This window comes from Siphateles boraxobius, unplaced genomic scaffold, assembly GCF_051911475.1.
Source record: "Siphateles boraxobius isolate OS27281-9 unplaced genomic scaffold, OSU_SipBor_1 65, whole genome shotgun sequence".
Lineage (NCBI taxonomy): Eukaryota > Metazoa > Chordata > Actinopteri > Cypriniformes > Leuciscidae > Siphateles > Siphateles boraxobius.
The window spans coordinates 6,707,680-6,727,139 of record NW_027509192.1 but is presented as its reverse complement, the minus strand read 5'-3'; the positions used below and the strand labels follow the sequence as shown (position 1 = coordinate 6,727,139).

The following is a 19,460-nucleotide window of genomic DNA, read 5'->3' as shown; positions in this document are numbered from 1 at the left end:
ATTTGAAAGATAAGATTTTACCCAAAGTATTGCTTCCTTTGAGAAATTAAAATTTGTTAGTTTAGATAAGAGCACCTGATGGGCAACTGAACTCGCTCCCTCACTTATCAGCCTGTTCATCCTTATCATCATCCGTGTCACCTGTCTTCACCTTGTGCTTGATTTGTGCTTGTATTTAGTTTGCTTGTGTTCAGTCTGTCTTGGTCGGTTCTCGTCTATGTCATGTAGCGTTTATGTAAAGTGTGTGTTGTGTTATTCTGCCTGTACCCGTTCAGAAAGTTATTGGAAGTAAAAAAAGTAATCGTTTGTATTGGAGTTTGAGTCTTCTTCAACCCACACCACACCGTCACAATAGAATGGCTATGTAAATACATTTGTGATGCTTCTAAATTTGGGAACAAAAGCACCTCTCAATAATAATAATAATGTATTATATTACAGTGTAGATTACATTGTTACAGTATTGATATACATTTATATTATTTGGGAGAATTTTTTTTTTATTTGCATATAAACATTGATTTACGAAAAAAACAGAAGCTCAACTGAACCTGCTTGACGCGCAAGAATGAACCTCGTTGGTTCTTAGCAAACCGGTATAAAAATAAAAGCCTAAAATAAATCTGTTCATCATTTAAAGCGATCAAGTGTCTTCAGAAAATTTGGACTAAACCGCTTAATTCATAATTTTTTAAGTGGTAAAATGTTAGCTCTCAGAGTTCATTAAAAATATCTTTATTTGTGGTCTGAAGATTAATGAAAGTCTTACGAGTATTGAATGACATGGTGGTGAGTAGTTAATGGCAGAATTTTCATTTTTGGGTGAACTCCCTTTAAAAGTTCACTGACCATAATCTGAACCTTGTTTTATGTAATTTCAGCAATTTGAAGAACTACCACGAGGGGGCGCGAAACACCAGAAAATGCAAACACGTCAACTCACGTGCGTCTCTTCATTTTATGCTCATAGTTATAAAACATGTAGACAGACTCAACATGTATCCATAACTGTGTGAATGATATGTATTTCCCATCCTTGCCAACTGCTTTCCTCAAAACACTTTAGTGCGTGACATGAGCTGATGATTCCATAATTTGGCGATTATTTCCCAGGAACATTGCGAACAACACACGAGAGAAACGTGACTGGGCTGGATCTCCAACGTGGGGCTGAACCAGTCATTCTGGGTAATCCGTACACGTGTCGTCCTGTTGCCCAATTGACGCGGGAAGTGGCGGAACATTCATTGCGTCTACTCTGCTCCTCATCATTCTCAAACTTCACAGAGAGGCGTAGTGTGGACCCTGAACGACTGAAATCTGGGATTGTTTGCGCTTCTGGACTACCATTGACTTCACTGGACCTTTAGGATGGAATAAAAGTGTAACTATGGTTGTGAATTCCGTGCATTGGTTTCGTAAAGGGCTGCGGCTTCATGATAATCCGGCTTTGCAGGAAGCTCTCAATGGTGCGGATACAGTACGCTGTGTTTATATTTTGGACCCGTGGTTTGCTGGTTCTGCCATTGTAGGAGTCAACAGATGGAGGTCAGTGCCATTTATTTTTCGTGTTTTGTGGTTATAGACAGACGTACGCTGGGTAGTTTTAGTGCTATTGTGAAGGGTAGGTAACAACGTTAACTAACTACGCAGCTCTTCAACGTTACACAGCTGCTGTTATGTTTTGGCCCTGACATGCGCCCGTCAGAGTATGCATGGTAGCTGGTGTCTTGAAATGTAATTGTAGCGCAATACTTGTGCTAATATCTTATTTAATAACAAAAAATAACACATATTTACTTATTACCCACTATATTGTAAAAATGTAAATTATTCACTCGCGTAAAGCGCTCCACTGCTGTTTAGCTCAGGTGAACAAACTTTTCAAGTCAGCTGGACACTTCAGCTCAATTTATCTTAGTGTGTTGTTTCCATTTATAAAAATACGATAAATTAATTAATCTATAATTGCGTGGAAGGTATATAACTGTGGTGGTGCAGTGACAGCGCTGATACCATTAAGCTAACGTTAAATGGAAGCTAACAGCTAGTCCTTTTGCTTACGCCCACTTTGGTTTTATATAACGGCTAAAATTACAAATTTCATATATGGCGTCATTGAATGTGAGTGTTGGTGAAATCAAAATCGCGCGAGTCAGAAATATGAACGTGCGTGAGTGTAAAAAACATTCCAAATGCATTAGTGCGAGTCACGTGATTTTCACGTTTGCTGTAGTTGTCTTGCCACTATACATGCTGAGAGATGTATTGTGTGAATGAATAACCCAGCAATAAAAAATATTATAATACACTGTAAGCCAGAGCGTTGTCGTGAAATGTCAAAACGCAGACACACTTTTGAATCCTTAATGAAGTTTGAGTATGCAAACATACATTTTTGTTTATGTAATAAATAGATAAAATAAACATTGTGTATGCTGAACCAGACGGTAAAAGTTTTATTAAATGTTTGTTTAGTTAAAAGACTGTTGTTGGTAGTATTGGGGATTTTGATTAATCGCAATGACTTGAATCTTTTGAATCCATTCCGATGCCTGTTATAAACCAGACGAGGCCTTAAATAGTATTTTAGGAGTAGATAGCTTATGTATAGATATAGTTCGAGAGATTAGTAGTATTTTGGTGCCCAGATACAATAATCCAATGCAATTTTAATTTAAGATTCGTTTGATAATTGTATTGGTATTATTATTTGCAGTACATCATTTACATTTTTCCTCTAAATTGTTAATTTGAATTTGTCTCAAATGTTGACTGAAAAAATATACAGTATGTTTATTCTTTTGTGTGACCTCAAGAATGCTTAAAATAACTGTGGACTTGCTAGTTGTGTATGACCTCTGAAAATAGCACTGCTTGCAAGGTCACAGCATATTAATACATAGTTTTGTAAATAATCTTTCACATTTTCTCTCCTGCAGATTTTTACTGGAATCTTTAGAAGATTTGGACACAAGTTTGAGGAAACTGAATTCAAGGCTTTTTGTGGTGCGGGGACAGCCAACAGATGTCTTTCCAAGAGTTTTTAAGGTCTGTATTTGTCAAGTTATTTGTTTTGTATCTTTTTGTCTCACTTTGGCGAATATTTAAACATTTATGTCTGATAACTGGAAACATGGAAATACTGCATAATGCAATTTTTTGTTTTGTCCAAGTTGTATTTGATAACAGAATTTTACATAGTTAATGGATATGATGTTGACTATTTTAACATCAGCTCATTTTATATATTCACAGTGATGTAAGTGATCGGTTGTCATTAGTAGAGTCTTTTACAAGTGATTTGATAATTATTAAAGTGTATTATTTTAATATTACAAATACACTAACATTCTAAAGATCATTTTGAAAGAAGTCTCTTCTGCTCACCAAGGCTGCATTTATTTGATCTAAACAGTAATATTGTGAAATATTATTACAATTTAATATAGCCTAACTGTTTTCTATTTTTAATATATTTTTAAATGTAATTTATTCCTGTGATGGCAAAGCTGAGTTTTCAGCATCATTATTCCAGTCTTCAGTGTCACGTGATCTTTCAGAAATAATTTTAAATTGCTGATTTAATGCTCAAGAAACAATTCTCATTTTTTCCATGTTGATAAAAAAACCGCTGTGCTGCTTAATATTTTTTGTGAAAACTGACCCTTTTTTATGATTCATTGATGAATAGAAAGTATAGTTGAAAAAGAAAGTTCAAAAGAACAGCATTTTGAAAATCATTTTTGTATTTAAAATTGGTTATTGTATGTGTTTGCTGAATAACAAAAAAATATTAATTTCTTTAAGTAATAAGCTGTTATAGAACCCAAAACTTTGAACAGTAGCCTAAACATCAAGGCTGTACTGTTCTTGAAAGTGAAATTTTTCTGTGTGTATTTTTTTTTTTATCCTGGGGTTTTTTGTTGACTTGTTTTTTTTTTTTCATTCAGTATCAAGTTCTCGCATAGTTTAACACTTTAAAGTCTTGGGAAATTAAATTATATTCAGCCAGTATAATCAAAGCAGTTGGTGTTAAACTCCAATTTCATGAAAATCTCAGTGAAATAATTTTTAAAATTCATATCTTTATTTTCCTCATCCAGTAATCACGAAATTCATTGCTCAAAAGGTATGGGAACCTTGAGTAATATAAATGTTTATTAGCTATGCTTCCTAAGGCAATCATCACTTTACTATTATGCATAGTTGTCTTTAGGGGTCTATTCAAATCCATAACTTTAAGTATTAAAGTTAGATGCTCTCCCACAGCTCCTAAATTTCTAATTTAGACGCTCCAGTAATTCCCTTTTCAGCTAAACATCCGGTTCTTGTAATTCTCATTGATTTACTCCAGCACCTTATAGTTTATTAAAGATCTTATTTTCATGCAGTCCCCTCTCTCTCTCTCTCTCTCTCTCTCTCTCTCTCTCTCTCTCGAGCACAGCAGTGCTTCATTCAGACATAAACAAGTGGGTTGTACGATCCCTTTGGCAAGTTAATAGTGCTGTTTATGCAACGGGGTGAGGGCACCAGCACATCAGCCATTTAAATTGAGCTTGTATAACCAAGATGTCACAGAATGATCTTCAGTTTACTTCTTCAGAACAACTGAAGAGCACAGTGAGCATGTCTGAAGTTTAAATTGACACTACTGTTAATGGCTCATCAAACACTAAATTATTATATCACCGGATGTACTCAAAAGAAGCAGCTGGTTAATGATGTTCACTTGAGGACAATATTGACCTCACCTAACCTTTATGTGACACTTTTTTAATATACTGCTTTTTACATGGCTAGAAATTAGGGGTAAATATACTACATGTTGGTGTTTTAGTTACTTTGACCATTTTGTGTCATTCTTTAACATGTATATCTGATATCTGTCTGTTTCAGGAGTGGAATGTCACTCGGCTCACGTTTGAATATGACTCTGAGCCTTATGGGAAAGAAAGAGATGCAGCCATCATTAAAATGGCGCATGAATACGGTGTGGAGACCGTGGTACGAAACACTCACACGCTCTACAGTCCAGACAGGTGGGTGATGAACTGCACTCACACACTTTCCTCAGGGAAAACTGACACATGCTCTTGTTCCCTCACAGACTTTACAAAGATTGGTTTTGTAAAGAAATTCATTCATAAGCTTAATTTTTATTTGTCTCTAAAATTGTCAGAATATTAAATTCACTCAAGTATGTCCATTTTTGATGGGTAGTGGACCCATCAATGTATGAGCCTGTTTTACTATCTTGTATTGTAATATATTTTAATATGTAATTTATTCCTGATGCCAAGGCTGAATTTTCATCGTCATTACTCCAGTCTTCAGTGTCACATGATCCTTCTAAAATGGTTAATCGGCAAAAGCGATGAATTGGTTGACCTCTACTGATTATATCAATCAAAAGAGGGTGGGAAAAAACGTGTCAGTACTGTGTTGTGAAGAAAATCTCTTTTGTATTGAATTTAGAGCTGTTGAAGTGGAAGAGACATTAACACGTTAACGGTTAAAAAAAAAAAGTGATGTTAAAACAGGCTCTATTTGACCCTATGAATTTCAAGCCAGGGTTGCAAGATCAGCGTTTTTTTCCCTAGACCAAACGTTATTTGTAGCGCCTCCCATACGATAATTACAAAGAGCTTTGTTACTTCTGATAAGAAACAAAGTCTCAGTTTTCAAATTCTGTCCATTTTATCATGAAATTCAAACAATACATGCCGTTTAGTGGACAAGTGTGTCAATTTGCAGTTGGAATGAAGAGATATTGATATTTTTGACAACAATAGAAAAGGGGTGTTTGTGTGTAATATTACATTTATAGTTGTGTAATATGCAGCTATCTTTGCACATTTTTTATGCTGAGGAGCTGAGCGTAAGTGGAAACGAGACAAGCTTCAGGTCTCTTATGACATCTTAATGGAGTGCTTAACAAACTATCAGAAAGCTGTAAAGGAAGCTAAAGTCAAGTTTTGACCAAAATTTTTGTTCAATACAATTGATTCTGTTTTAAAAACACAACCAAAAATACTGTTCTAGACATTGCCCAAGAAAACTGTGAAACAAAATTGAGACAAAACCTTTACAAATTTAGCAGATTAAATGTGGAATTGTACCTAATCCTTTTGATCAACGATTAATTCCTCCCCTATCCAGCTCTCTGACTCACTTTGAACCAGTTACACCAAAACAACTAGCAGATGTAGTCTCCAAAATGAAGTCTTCCCTACAGCTATAAGCTGGATATTCTTTCTCTAAGTTTTTATGACTATCAGTTCCAGTGTGACGGCTATAACAACTCTTTAGCAAGTGGAGTTGTTCCGAACAGATTTAAACCCACAATTTTACATCCTTTAAAAAAAACATCTTTTCTACAGACTGATCTGTAAACTCCCTTTTATGTCAAAGATCTTGGAGAGAGTTGTTTATTCGCAGCTCTACTCCTATCTAAATACATTTAATATTTTAGATACATTTCAGTCTGGTTTCAAATGTTTTCACAGCACTGAATCTGCATTATTGAACGTCACCAATGATATTTTACTCTCCATGGACTCAGGTTCACCTGTTGTCCTAGTTTTAGATCCCAGTACAACATTTGATAAAATTGACCATAATATTCTTCTAAATCATTTGGAATGTCATCAAGGGGACGACCCTCCAGTGGTTTTCCTCCTATCAAAAAAAAGAACATTCTCTGTTAATGTAGGCAAGTTCTCTTCTACATCAGCTCAGATACAATGTGGTGTCCCTCAAGGGTCAATTTTAGGACCCTTGTTATTTTTATTGTACATGTTTCCCTTTCCCCTGAGATTTATTTTTCTGAAATACAGCATATCTTACCACTGTTATGCTGACGATTCCACATTTTATTTTCCAGTGAGTATAGACAAGAATTGATCATTAGAGAATGCCTTAAATTGCTTCAAAGATATTAAACATTGGCTGGAAAATAATTTCAATTACAATGAAATGAGAGCAAAGTCTTGATCTTAGGTTCCTCTTTGTCTTGCTTACCTGGCCTAGTTGCCCAGTTAGGTCTGTTCTGTTGTTGTTGAACATACAAGATCATGTAAGGAATCTTGGAGTGATTTTTGACTCGCATTTACTTACCAAAAAGCATTTTCTTTCCCATACTGACTTGGAAATTGTGATCCACTCACTTATTTCAACAAGGTTAGACTATTGCAACTCATTGTATATTGGTCTGCCCCAAACTACTTTAGTAGTTTTAGTTGAGTTTTTAAACTACTCACCGTCTACAGCTTGTCCAAAACGCAGCAGCCAGGCTGTTAACAGTGTTAAGAAAGAGCGATCACATTTCCTCAGTTTTAGCATCCCTACACTGGCTCCTTGTGAAAATTCAGGGTTGATTTTAAAATGCTGATTTTAGTTTACACGGTATTGTTTCAGAAAAACGGACTTTACTGTCCTGTAACTCGTTATACTTTGATCGTAGCGCGCACTCTTCAATTGCACGCGCAAATGCGGCGGCGCGCCCTGTGTATCGGTTCACTGTATAAAGTGCAAAAGAAACTACGTGCATGCAACGTCGTTACAATGTAAATTAAGTCACGAAATAAAAGTAAAATACCAATAAATCACGTGTTAGCTGAGAAGGATTTGCATGCAGGTATGATTTTCATTCTATTCACCAGGAGCTGTTTCATTAACAGTTCTTGTTAGTATTGTGTATTTACCATGGTGAGTGTCGTTTCCATAACCCAAAAATGCTACTTTATTTTCAGTTTTTGTTATTTTTTATATTATTAAATGACTGTGGTGGCTCATATCAACATTGTATTAACAAAAACTAGTTTGGGACTGCTATTTAATTGCTTTAGCATAGTCCTAATGTTTTTCTAGTCTTTACTATGAGTCATTCTTTATGTCTTTATGTTAAGTAAAGGGCAAGTTATGTGTATGACAAGTAAAAATTTAAATCAATATACAATAAGTTTTAAGTTCTGACATGGCTGTCTGTAACTACATGCATAAAATAACCAAACTGAAAGGCAAGAATATTTTGAACTACTAGCTGTGCCACATTAAAAGGCAACACTGATAATTCTCACATTGATGTGATTACAATTTTTGTGTAAACATGTATTATAATATGCCTATATATATTCAATGTAAATTGTGATAATCGTAATTAATAATCGCAATTATAATTTCATGGGAATAATCGGCAATTATGATTTTTGTCATAATCGTGCAGGTCTAGTATCACGCCCCAATATGACCATTTAAACACTTACTCCCCTACCAGACCACTCAGGTCTTCTGTGACTAACTGCTTTTAAAGGTTCCTCGTTGCCATTATAGATCTAAGGGTGACCGTGCCTTTTCTGTAATAGGTCCTAAATTATGGAATAGTCTTCCTTTCCATGCGAGGTTATCTTCATCGCTAGCCATCTTCTTTAAAAACTTTTTTTTTTTCTGTGGCTTTCGAATAAGTACCAAATAAGTTTTGAAGCTGTTAAAATATATTACGTTGTTTCTAAATGTTTTTATTGTTTTATATATTTATTTAAATTTTTATTAGGGACAGTGAAAATGTTGTCAGTTGGACAGGTATAAATCTGAACTACTGGGCCAGAGAGGAAAAACTTGTTAGTACACGTCATGGGGCAACATTCCCTAATCATTGACTAGATTACTCCGTAAACTTTGCCAGCACTTAATATGATTCACATAATGATGACCTTTGCGGTACTGTGACTCTGGTCTGCACTTGTGTTCATGTGCATCACACAATCTCTTTACCAAACATGAGAGTATGACTCTCCCTTTCTCAGATTATCGTGCAGATACAACTACTCCTCCTTATGTGTAATGTAAAACAAGTGTCCTTTTGCATAGGTTACATAAATGGTATTATATGCCCAGACTCTCTCATTCAGAGGGGAAGAGAATGAGCTTGCATGCATAAGCGTGTGTGAATGCATGTGCAGGTGTGAGTGTGACAGTCTCTCTAGTACAAACAGAAGAAATTAGACTCTCTACTGCCATCTAGTAACTGAAAGCGGCCCTGACGGTCACACTGAGAAACATGTGCTGTGGGTTGGAGGGAGGGAGGGTGAAATAGCTCAGCATGCAAGTCACCACTGCAAACATGTGCGAGCCGAGCGCCAGGCTTTTCCTAACAAACACGCGGGTGCCCCCTGATTCTGCACCGTGCCGAGAGAACCGGCCAATGGCAGGGCTCCACCCCTCTTGGATATAGACAGTTGTATAAGATAAGGACTATTAATAAGGGACAGGCTGTTAATGTATATTAAGCTTGTTGTTTCTCATTTAGAGGACACACTGAGACTGTTAGCTCTTTTCAGAACCAGCCAGGGACATGTGTGCTTGCATTTGGAGAATGTGGGGAAGTGTGTTCTGTGTCTGGACACGCTGCCAGGCAATCTTTCCTATTTGATCGGATATTACCTTACTTTAGTGACCTTGTTTACTAAAGAATAAAACTGGGCTTTTTGGAGTGCCACCTCCAGGTTGTTTGAAACCAATTGGTGTAGTAGAATGAGCTATAAGGGAAATGTTCTACAAACAAGCATGGTTGTGTTAACATCAATCAGGTTTTTTTCTTGTACTGATCCTGCTACATAAAGTGTTTTTAGTTTTTTAATATTTTATTTAAATAATTGGGTGTATTAAATAAATTATTAAATAATTATTTGCATTTAATTTATACTTATGTTCAAAAGTTTGAGGTTGGTAACATTATTTTATGTTTTTTTTAAAGTTTCTTATGATCACCAAGGCTGCATTTATTTGATCAAAAATACAGTAAAACACTTTATTGTTAAATATAAAATTATTATATATATATATATATTACAATTTACAATTACAATATATTATAACTTTTTTTAATATGTTGTAAATTTTAATTTATTCCTGTGGTGGCAAAGCTGAATTTTCAGCATCATTACTCCAAGGCTTCAGTGTCACATGATTTTTCAGAAATCAGTCTAATATTTACTGCTCAAGAAAAATGTCTTCTTATTATGGATAAACAGTTGTGCCTTAATTTTTTTTCTTTGAGGATTCTTTGTTGAATAGAAATTCAAAAGAACAGCATCTGTAGCAATGTCTTTTGATCAATTTAATGTGTCCTTCCTGAATAAAAGTATTCCTTTAAAAAAAACATACTAACCCCAAACTTTCAAACGGTAGTGTAATTTGCAACATGTTTATGCTCTTGAAGAAAATACATTTATTTTTCAGTAATTTGTTGTTGTAGTTGTGATACACTAATGTAAATCATATTGGGCCTGTGACATATCAACTGGCGCAAAACACTTTCTCACATTTATTGTTGAGCCTTGAAATTGAACTCATGATGCCTTTGAAAATGATTTATTTCTACACTAAAACTTTTGACAACCAGTCAACAAGATCAAATCAAACTAGTTCAAAAACAAAGACCTTTCCCTTTCTAAGTTCTATTAATATTCAACCTTAGAGAGTAAATAACTGCTTTTAGACAGTGAAATCAGAGAATTATTTTTGCTTTTCCCTCAGGATCATAGAAATGAACAACCACAGCCCCCCTCTCACTTTCAAGAGGTTTCAAGCCATCGTGAACAGACTTGAACTTCCCAGGAAACCGCTGCCGACTGTCACTCAAGAGCAGATGGACCGGTGTCGGACGCATATCTCGGACAACCACGACGAACGCTATGGCGTGCCCTCTCTCGAGGAGCTGGGTTTTAAGACTCAGGGTCACCGCACACATGTGTGGAACGGTGGTGAGACAGAAGCCATGGAAAGATTAAATAAACACTTAGACAGAAAGGTGAGACATGGAGATACTTCATGAAGTTAGACGTTTTAATAATGACTGATGACTAATTATTAACAAGGAATGCAGTTGTTATATTGTTTTTAGTTTTTTTAATTGAGTTTTTTTTAACTCCAATTAAAAAAAAATGTTTTAAATGTTTTTATATTCTTTGTTTTATTTTGATTTAATCTTTTTGTTTTGATGCAGGCCTGGGTAGCGAATTTCGAGAGGCCTAGAATAACTGCTCAATCACTGTTCGCCAGCCCAACAGGACTTAGTCCTTACCTACGATTCGGCTGTCTGTCATGTCGTGTTTTTTACTACAATCTGCGGGAACTTTATATAAAGGTAAGTAATTGTTGTTTTATGATACATGTAGTTGTCTATAGAAGTGCACGTTTAATAAGAAGTTGTAGGTGGCATAGAAATTATGAAAGTGGAAGTTCAATTTGAATAATTACACTTTCTAATACATGCATTTAACTTAAATAATAGAGGGCCCCAAAATCAAGCCTTGGGGGACACCACAAGATAACCTGTATTAAATATTCACTACCAGCTAAAGTTTTGGGCACATTTGACTACATTTATATTTCCCATAATCTTAAAAAACCTTTTGATCTAAAGGCTTATGTTGAAATGTTTGCATTTAATTTTAGAGATGAATATAAATTATCAACATTTTTATTTCTTTTCAAAACCAATTGAAATGAATGAGATGGTGATGCCAAAGCAGCCATCAAAGCAGCCATCAAGTGCCCAGCATGCATGGGAACTCGTTCATTACTATAAAAAGTATCCTAGGTGTAACCCTCATGAAGTTATTTTTGTACTATTTATTTAAATTGTGGCAGCAATAATCAAGTATGAGAATTAATTATTGGTGTGTCCTGTTGAGTATGCATGTATGGTTATAAAAGACATACTGTAAAACGAAAGCCTATTAAAAAAATTTTCACAACAATTTTTCACTTTTCCAGCTGCGGAGACGCTCTAGTCCACCCCTCTCGCTCTTCGGCCAGCTCCTGTGGCGAGAGTTTTTCTACACAGCGGGCACCAACAACCCCAACTTTGACCGTATGGAGGGAAACCCCATCTGCGTACAGATTCCCTGGGATCACAACCCCGAGGCACTGGCTAAATGGGCTGAAGGACGGACAGGGTTTCCTTGGATCGATGCAATCATTACCCAGCTAAGACAGGAGGGCTGGATCCACCACCTGGCCCGGCATGCCGTAGCCTGTTTCCTCACTCGAGGAGACCTGTGGATCAGCTGGGAAAGTGGAATGAAAGTAAATAAGATGGTGCAACTTCCCCTTTCTTCCTTTTTATTCTTTTTCTCTCTTAATCTAACTCTTTCTTTCTCTCAGGTGTTTGAGGAGTTGTTGTTGGATGCCGATTGGAGCGTGAACGCAGGCAGCTGGATGTGGCTCTCCTGCAGTGCGTTCTTTCAGCAGTTCTTTCACTGTTACTGTCCCGTGGGCTTTGGCCGCAGGACGGATCCCACCGGAGAGTACATCAGGTACACAAACCAACCCTGAACCACAACTAAACCTGGCAGGTGTTATATATTTAGATTTTTGTAGATTTGTTGCATAAAGGCTTCTGAAAACTGCCACAGGTTCAGATCCCTCCACTGTGCTTTTAAAGGAGCTGCTGTGACATTGTGAAGCTTTCTAAATGAATATCACAAGAATACCTTGGAAAATAACACGCTGCGTCAAATTTTGGGGCACACAAGATGGCTTAACAAATACCAAGAAATTATGAAATGTTTTTTTTACTAATAATGTAATTTGTAATAAAAATGTGTATAATTTAAAGAAGGATATTTCACCATTATTTGTTAAGTGTCTGTTATAAACCCATCTAATACATTCTCACATGCAGGAGGTACATCCCGAAGTTGAAAGACTATCCTAACCGCTACATCTACGAGCCATGGAACGCTCCAGAATCAGTGCAGAAAGCGGCCAACTGCATTGTGGGTGTGGACTATCCTAAACCTATGGTCAATCATGCCGAGAGCAGCCGGCTTAACATCGAACGAATGAAACAAGTTTACCAGCAGCTGTCACACTACAGAGGCCTTAGTGAGTAACACACTGTGGATCTATCAAACACAACGGTTTATTACAGCCCTCTAATGGGGGAATCAGGAAATTACAGCATTTTTGTCACCAACAAGAACATTTTTCTTATGATATTAAGAGCTTGTATAAGGGGTTATTTAAGCAGTAACTTCGGTACAGTAATTTGCTCACAAAATTTATTTGACCCAGTAGATCACAGCGCCATTTGTTTATAGATCATTTTGCTCTTGCAGTGGAGGAAAATGAGAAATCATATGCATGTTAGGAGCTTGGAGTGACATGTAACATTGAAATTTTCCAGAACTACAGGTTAAGGTCAGGATCACACAAAAAGGGAAAACTGAGCAACCAAATCTCTGTGAAGAGGGCCTTGCACAAGACCATTAGTGATGTATGCATATCATGCTTGCCCACACAATATGGAAAACAGCACAGCATTTGCAGAGGTTGCATTAGCTCAAGATTGTCATTTATTGAATTTTAAATGCATGCAAATGATTCAATAATTGAAAAAGCTTTTCAAAGCTGCCATTTTTACAGATAAAACGTATCTGGTCTATTGCACTGATGGCTAATTTTAGAGGATTTTTAATGAACATTGCAATGTCAGAATAAAAAACAACCTGAGTGCATGTTTAGGTAAGACTAAAAAGACTTCAGTTAAGACTTTAGTCATGTTAAGATTAAAAGAGCTCAAGAAGAACACAGAAGTCTTTTTGATTTAAAAATACAGATAGTTACAGCGTTTTACTAAAGGATAAAATATAAAAGCATGTCAGTAAATCTACAACCCAGTCCATCTGGATGATGATTATTTCTGTACGTGGATGACGGCTTAATCAGCATTTGCAAAAATTTGTAACCATGCCTTTTTTCTGTCTTTTTGTGTGACAGGTTTGCTCGCCTCAGTCCCTACGATCCAGGAAGAGGCGGAGCCTCCCATGTCAGATGACTCTCAGGCCAGCAGCAGCACTGCCGGTGAGACGCATCAATCATTATACATCAACAGGATTCACTCTCCAGCTTTCTTTTCTTTCAGCTAGGCTTTGTTTATTCCGTAAAGCAAAATGTGACTACTCTCCATGATCGCACATACCAATGTTTACAAAGCCAAAGTTTTGTTAATAACTAATCATACCATTGCTACTATGACCACACAAACAATTGTTCTAGTCAGGACAGTACTTTTGCTGAAGCGGCATCATGTTTTCTACAGGTTATGGCTCCACGCCTCCACCATCAACCCGACCCAACTCCGAGCCCTCCAGCCCGACAGCAGCTGCCCCCGGCACACACATCCAGAGGAAGAGGGGTCTGCCCTCTGAGCTCACGAGCACACAGAAGTCAAAAGTCAAGCACGCCAACCAAGCCAAAGGAGTCGAGCTGAAGATTGATGAAAAGGAGTGACCACAGGTACAGGCCAGAGGTATAAAACAGATTTTATCTAGTAGCCAAAACAATATTATCAGAAATTAACAAACCAGATTAACAAAGTCACATCTTAGATTTAAGTATATTTATTATTAAATCTGTTTCTGAATCATTGTATTTATTTCTTTATATGAAGCATATTTATTAAAGCCACAAAAACAAACCTGTTACTGACAAATTATATTTGTCCAAAATCATTACATTTTAATGGAAAACTATGTGAATGACGCATGATTGCGCGTATTCAGCAGAGATGATCATTAATTATATTTCTGTCTTCAGGTTCAGACTTCATTTGTAGTGCCATGTCCAAGGAAGTCTACCTTCCCGAACTATCCAACAGACAGAAACGGCAGGAGAAAAGTGAGAAATGGTGCCATCTTTCAAAGAAGAACATAAAGACACTAATAAAAAACAACGACAACAACAAAAGATTTAACAGTTCCGTCAAGGCATGTTATACTGTAGATCCAGGGCTACTTTCCCAAACATCCTTCATAAACAGCTGAAGCTTCTGAAGATACAGATATGTTTTAGATGTTTAGTTCTCTCTTCATTGCGATCGGACTGAAATGTAATGGATATTCCCGTCTCCATGGACAGTTGAGAGTTATGAACGATTCGCCGAAATAAGTATTCATGAATATATCTAGCCAAATTTTTGCAACTAGGATTAATGGTATGTAATAAAAAATTATGAGGGAACATATGAGATAAAGCCTACAGCGTTCTGACTACATGAATTGAGAATTGTAATTTTTGTATGAAGTCTGATATAGTTGAACTCTATAATTGCTCGTAAGCTACAAGCAACTAGTTCGCACAAGCAATGAAGTTTACTTTTTCTGTTTTGGTATTTCTCCATATAAATATATGCTTTGTGTATGTAATGCAAACATTTCATTGCCACTGGCTGCACTAAAGTTTTCTGAATTTAACAGAATCCATCCTCATATTAATTCAATAAGCTTGATTTATTTATCAAGTCATTGCTTTTAACGTTTGCAGATTTTCCAAAAGTTAACAACAAATAATTGTACATTCCACTAAATGTGTTCATTCACTATAATTTAACATGTTCTCTCCATACGGTGGAACAGCTTTATTTATTTTTCCTCCCTTTATTTTCTTTTTTGTATTGTATAAAAGAGTTTATTTTCATTAAAAGGCTGATGGGATTAAGATGTTCTGTTTGAAGGCAGTCATTTATTTAAGCCTTTTCACTGCATGCTTCTGTCAGCGACAACTTTTCTGCGATATATTGCATCTACGATGTTTTACTGTAGACTACAATATATCAAATAAATTTCTTGAATCTATTTGAAACTCATTTGACTTTGTTTTTCTTCAACCTGAAAACTTTTATCATGTTGCACATCCAACAGCCTTTGTTTTACAAACATGAATGAAATCGAATGCATCTTGTAGAAAAGAGGCGTGCTTTTACTTTAAGTGATCAGACTTCTGTAGATTTTTGCCTGGTGGACGTTACAGCAGCTGATATTGAAAGAGGGAAGTGAGCCATATTTAGATATCAGAATATCATACACGCTTGTGTGAGGGATCTTTTGACTTGAGTCAGTCCACCAAGAACGTCTTGGCACCATAGCAACATAATTAAAAACACCCACAATAGCATAGTGATAGAAACTCTGGCAGTTTTGAGAAACACTGACTTCAATCACCACTAGAGGGCGTCACACAGACCTCATTTTTGTATTTCACATTGTGCGTGTGCATATGTGTATATAGTATACTGTGTATATATATATATATATACACACACACACATATAGGTATATATATATATATTTACACACACATATAGGTATATATATTTACACACATATATAGGTATATATATATATACACACATATAGGTATATATATACAGGTCCTTCTCAAAAAATTAGCATATTGTGATAAAGTTCATTATTTTCCATAATGTAATGATAAAAATTAAACTTTCATATATTTTAGATTCATTGCACACCAACTGAAATATTTCAGGTCTTTTATTGTTTTAATACTGATGATTTTGGCATACAGCTCATGAAAACCCAAAATTCCTATTTCAAAAAATTAGCATATTTCATCCGACCAATAAAAGAAGTGTTTTTAATACAAAAAAAGTCAACCTTCAGTTCAATTATGTTCAGTTATGCACTCAATACTTGGTCGGGAATCCTTTTGCAGAAATGACTGCTTCAATGCGGTGTGGCATGGAGGCAATCAGCCTGTGGCACTCCTGAGGTGTTATGGAGACCCAGGATGCTTCGATAGCGGCCTTAAGCTCATCCAGAGTGTTGGGTCTTGCGTCTCTCAACTTTCTCTTCACAATATCCCACAGATTCTCTATGGGGTTCAGGTCAGGAGAGTTGGCAGGCCAATTGAGCACAGTAATACCATGGTCAGTAAACCATTTACCAGAGGTTTTGGCACTGTGAGCAGGTGCCAGGTCGTGCTGAAAAATGAAATCTTCATCTCCATAAAGCTTTTCAGCAGATGGAAGCATGAAGTGCTCCAAAATCTCCTGATAGCTAGCTGCATTGACCCTGCCCTTGATAAAACACAGTGGACCAACACCAGCAGCTGACATGGCACCCCAGACCATCACTGACTGTGGGTACTTGACATCGGACTTCAGGCATTTTGGCATTTCCTTCTCTCCAGTCTTCCTCCAGACTCTGGTACCTTGATTTCCGAATGACATGCAAAATTTGCTTTCATCCGAAAAAAGTACTTTGGACCACTGAGCAACAGTCCAGTGCTGCTTCTCTGTAGCCCAGGTCAGGCGCTTCTGCCGCTGTTTCTGGTTCAAAAGTGGCTTGACCTGGGGAATGCGGCACCTGTAGCCCATTTCCTGCACACGCCTGTGCACGGTGGCTCTGGATGTTTCTACTCCAGACTCAGTCCACTGCTTCCGCAGGTCCCCCAAGGTCTGGAATCGGTCCTTCTCCACAATCTTCCTCAGGGTCCGGTCACCTCTTCTTGTTGTGCAGCGTTTTTTGCCACACTTTTTCCTTCCCACAGACTTCCCACTGTGGTGCCTTGATACAGCACTCTGGGAACAGCCTATTTGTTCAGAAATTTCTTTCTGTGTCTTACCCTCTTGCTTGAGGGTGTCAATGATGGCCTTCTGGACAGCAGTCAGGTCGGCAGTCTTACCCATGATTGCGGTTTTGAGTAATGAAACAGGCTGGGAGTTTTTAAAAGCCTCAGGAATCTTTTGCAGGTGTTTAGAGTTAATTAGTTGATTCAGATGATTAGGTTAATAGCTCGTTTAGAGACCCTTTTCATGATATGCTAATTTTTTGAGATAGGAATTTTGGGTTTTCATGAGCTGTATGCCAAAATCATCAGTATTAAAACAATAAAAGAACTGAAATATTTCAGTTGGTGTGCAATGAATCTAAAATATATAAAAGTTTAATTTTTATCATTACATTATGGAAAATAATGAACTTTATCACAATATGCTAATTTTTTGAGAAGGACCTGTATATATACATATAGGTATATATATATATACACACACACATATAGGTATATATATATATATGTATATATATACACACACACACATATATATATATATATATACACACACACACATATAGGTATATATATATATATACATGTATGTATGTATGATGAATTGCATTTATGCAAAGGCCTGCTCATTTGCATTAGGTGATTGAAATAGATCATATTCATGGTCATAGTCATAAATCTGTTCATTAATAAATGTTTTTAATTGTTCAGATGTTACTAATGACTGCCCAGTGCAAATCTTTCATTCTTTCAAATCTTTCATTCCAACAATATATTTTTTTTATATTTTAGTGGTTCATTTTTTTATGTACTTTGTTTTTATTTTGGCTTTTTATTTTATTTTTTATATACATTTATTTTTTTAAATATTTTATTTATCTTTATTTTTGTTGTTTTGTTCTTGGCTTTGTTTCTTTTTTTCTTAGTGTTCTGTTTTGCTGTCCTGTTTGGTGTTTGTTTTTGTGTGTGTGTGTGTGTGTGTGTGTGTGTGTGTGTGTGTGTGTGTGTGTGTGTGTGTGTGTGTGTGTGTGTGTGTGTGTGTGTGTGTGTGTGTGTGTGTGTGTGTGTGTGTGTGTGTGTGTGTGTGTGTGTGTGTGTGTGTGTGTGTGTTTTGTTTCTTTGTTTTGGTCTGTTTTTCTCTTTGTTCTTATTTTGTTGTTTTATTTGTTTTGGTTTGTGTTTTTCCCCTCTTTTTGTGTTCGGTTTATTGTTTTTTTGTTTGTTTTTTTGTTTGTGTTTTGTGTCTTTGTTTTTGTTAAAGGTCACAACCTTTACATTAAACTAAAGTCACAGATACATCACCAGTATAATAGTTTTACCATTATTATTGTCTGTGAATATCTGTGATGTCTCATTGTTATTAAAACATGCCCCATTGGTGGACATCTGAGTGAACTGAGCAGCATCCAGCAGTGTGCTGGTGTTTATCTCAGTCTAGTATTGTAGTAATGCAATGGAGCTGCTGTATGCGGAGCAGATGTGAATGCTGTCCTGTGGGAGCTGTGCTAATGAAGGAAAGACCTCTTAGCTCCTTTCCAGGTCAGCTAATGTACTCTTATACATCATAATGACCACAGACAGACTCTTATCGCTGCCTCTTTCTTTATTCATCCTCCATCTTCTGCCGAGTCCCGCAATGAAACGGATCTCCTCCAAGTCAATAACGCGTGTAATCTTCGTTTTCCCCGCACAATGTAAAATAAGATGACGCAAGTTTGATCCATCAATAACATGCTTAATATTCTATTAATGAAACCATGGATATCTAGATCTAATTAACAGGGTTTAGGAGGAGTTACTAATTAACTTTAATGATACCATATATATCACAGACAGCCTTACATATATTTTCATCTGTTATCAATGCCATCGATTCCCAGCATGCATCTCCAGTGCCGCTGTCGGCCTGCACTTGTGTGGAGGTGGCAACTTGAGCCGCATTGATCTGGACCATCAATCACTGGGCTGGCAGACCCTTTTAGAGGAGACTACGCCTCTCTCTCTCTCTCTCTCTCTCTCTCTCTCTCTCTCTCTCTCTCTCTCTCTCTCTCTCTCTCTCTCTCTCTCTCTCTCTCTCTCTC

The 19,460-nt window shown here is 36.6% G+C and overlaps 1 protein-coding gene across 2 annotated transcripts; it reads left to right on the top strand.

Annotated features, from left to right (window-relative positions):
• Positions 1–984: 984 nt before the first annotated feature.
• Positions 985–15,651, top strand: cry2 (cryptochrome circadian regulator 2). Of its 2 annotated transcripts, none has more exons than XM_077210510.1 (11): positions 985–1,548; positions 2,943–3,051; positions 4,900–5,042; positions 10,540–10,813; positions 11,009–11,149; positions 11,782–12,093; positions 12,172–12,323; positions 12,692–12,894; positions 13,789–13,872; positions 14,111–14,320; positions 14,608–15,651. In XM_077210510.1, the coding sequence occupies exons 1-10, from the start codon at positions 1,391–1,393 to the stop codon at positions 14,299–14,301; spliced, it is 1,767 nt and encodes a 588-aa protein (XP_077066625.1). In that variant the 5' UTR covers positions 985–1,390; the 3' UTR covers positions 14,302–14,320; positions 14,608–15,651. The 2 variants fall into 2 exon arrangements, with proteins under 2 accessions (XP_077066625.1, XP_077066626.1); XM_077210511.1 differs by having other exon boundaries at positions 988–1,548; positions 14,111–14,307.
• The last annotated feature ends 3,809 nt before the right edge of the window (positions 15,652–19,460 follow it).

Coding starts and splice junctions, on each gene's coding strand:
- cry2 (XM_077210510.1), top strand. CDS start 1,391: ATGGTTGTGAATTCCGTGCATTGGTTTCGTAAAGGGCTGCGGCTTCAT. Junction 12,094..12,171: donor GCTGGGAAAGTGGAATGAAA/GTAAATAAGATG, acceptor TCTTTCTCTCAG/GTGTTTGAGGAGTTGTTGTT. Junction 12,324..12,691: donor CCCACCGGAGAGTACATCAG/GTACACAAACCA, acceptor TCTCACATGCAG/GAGGTACATCCCGAAGTTGA.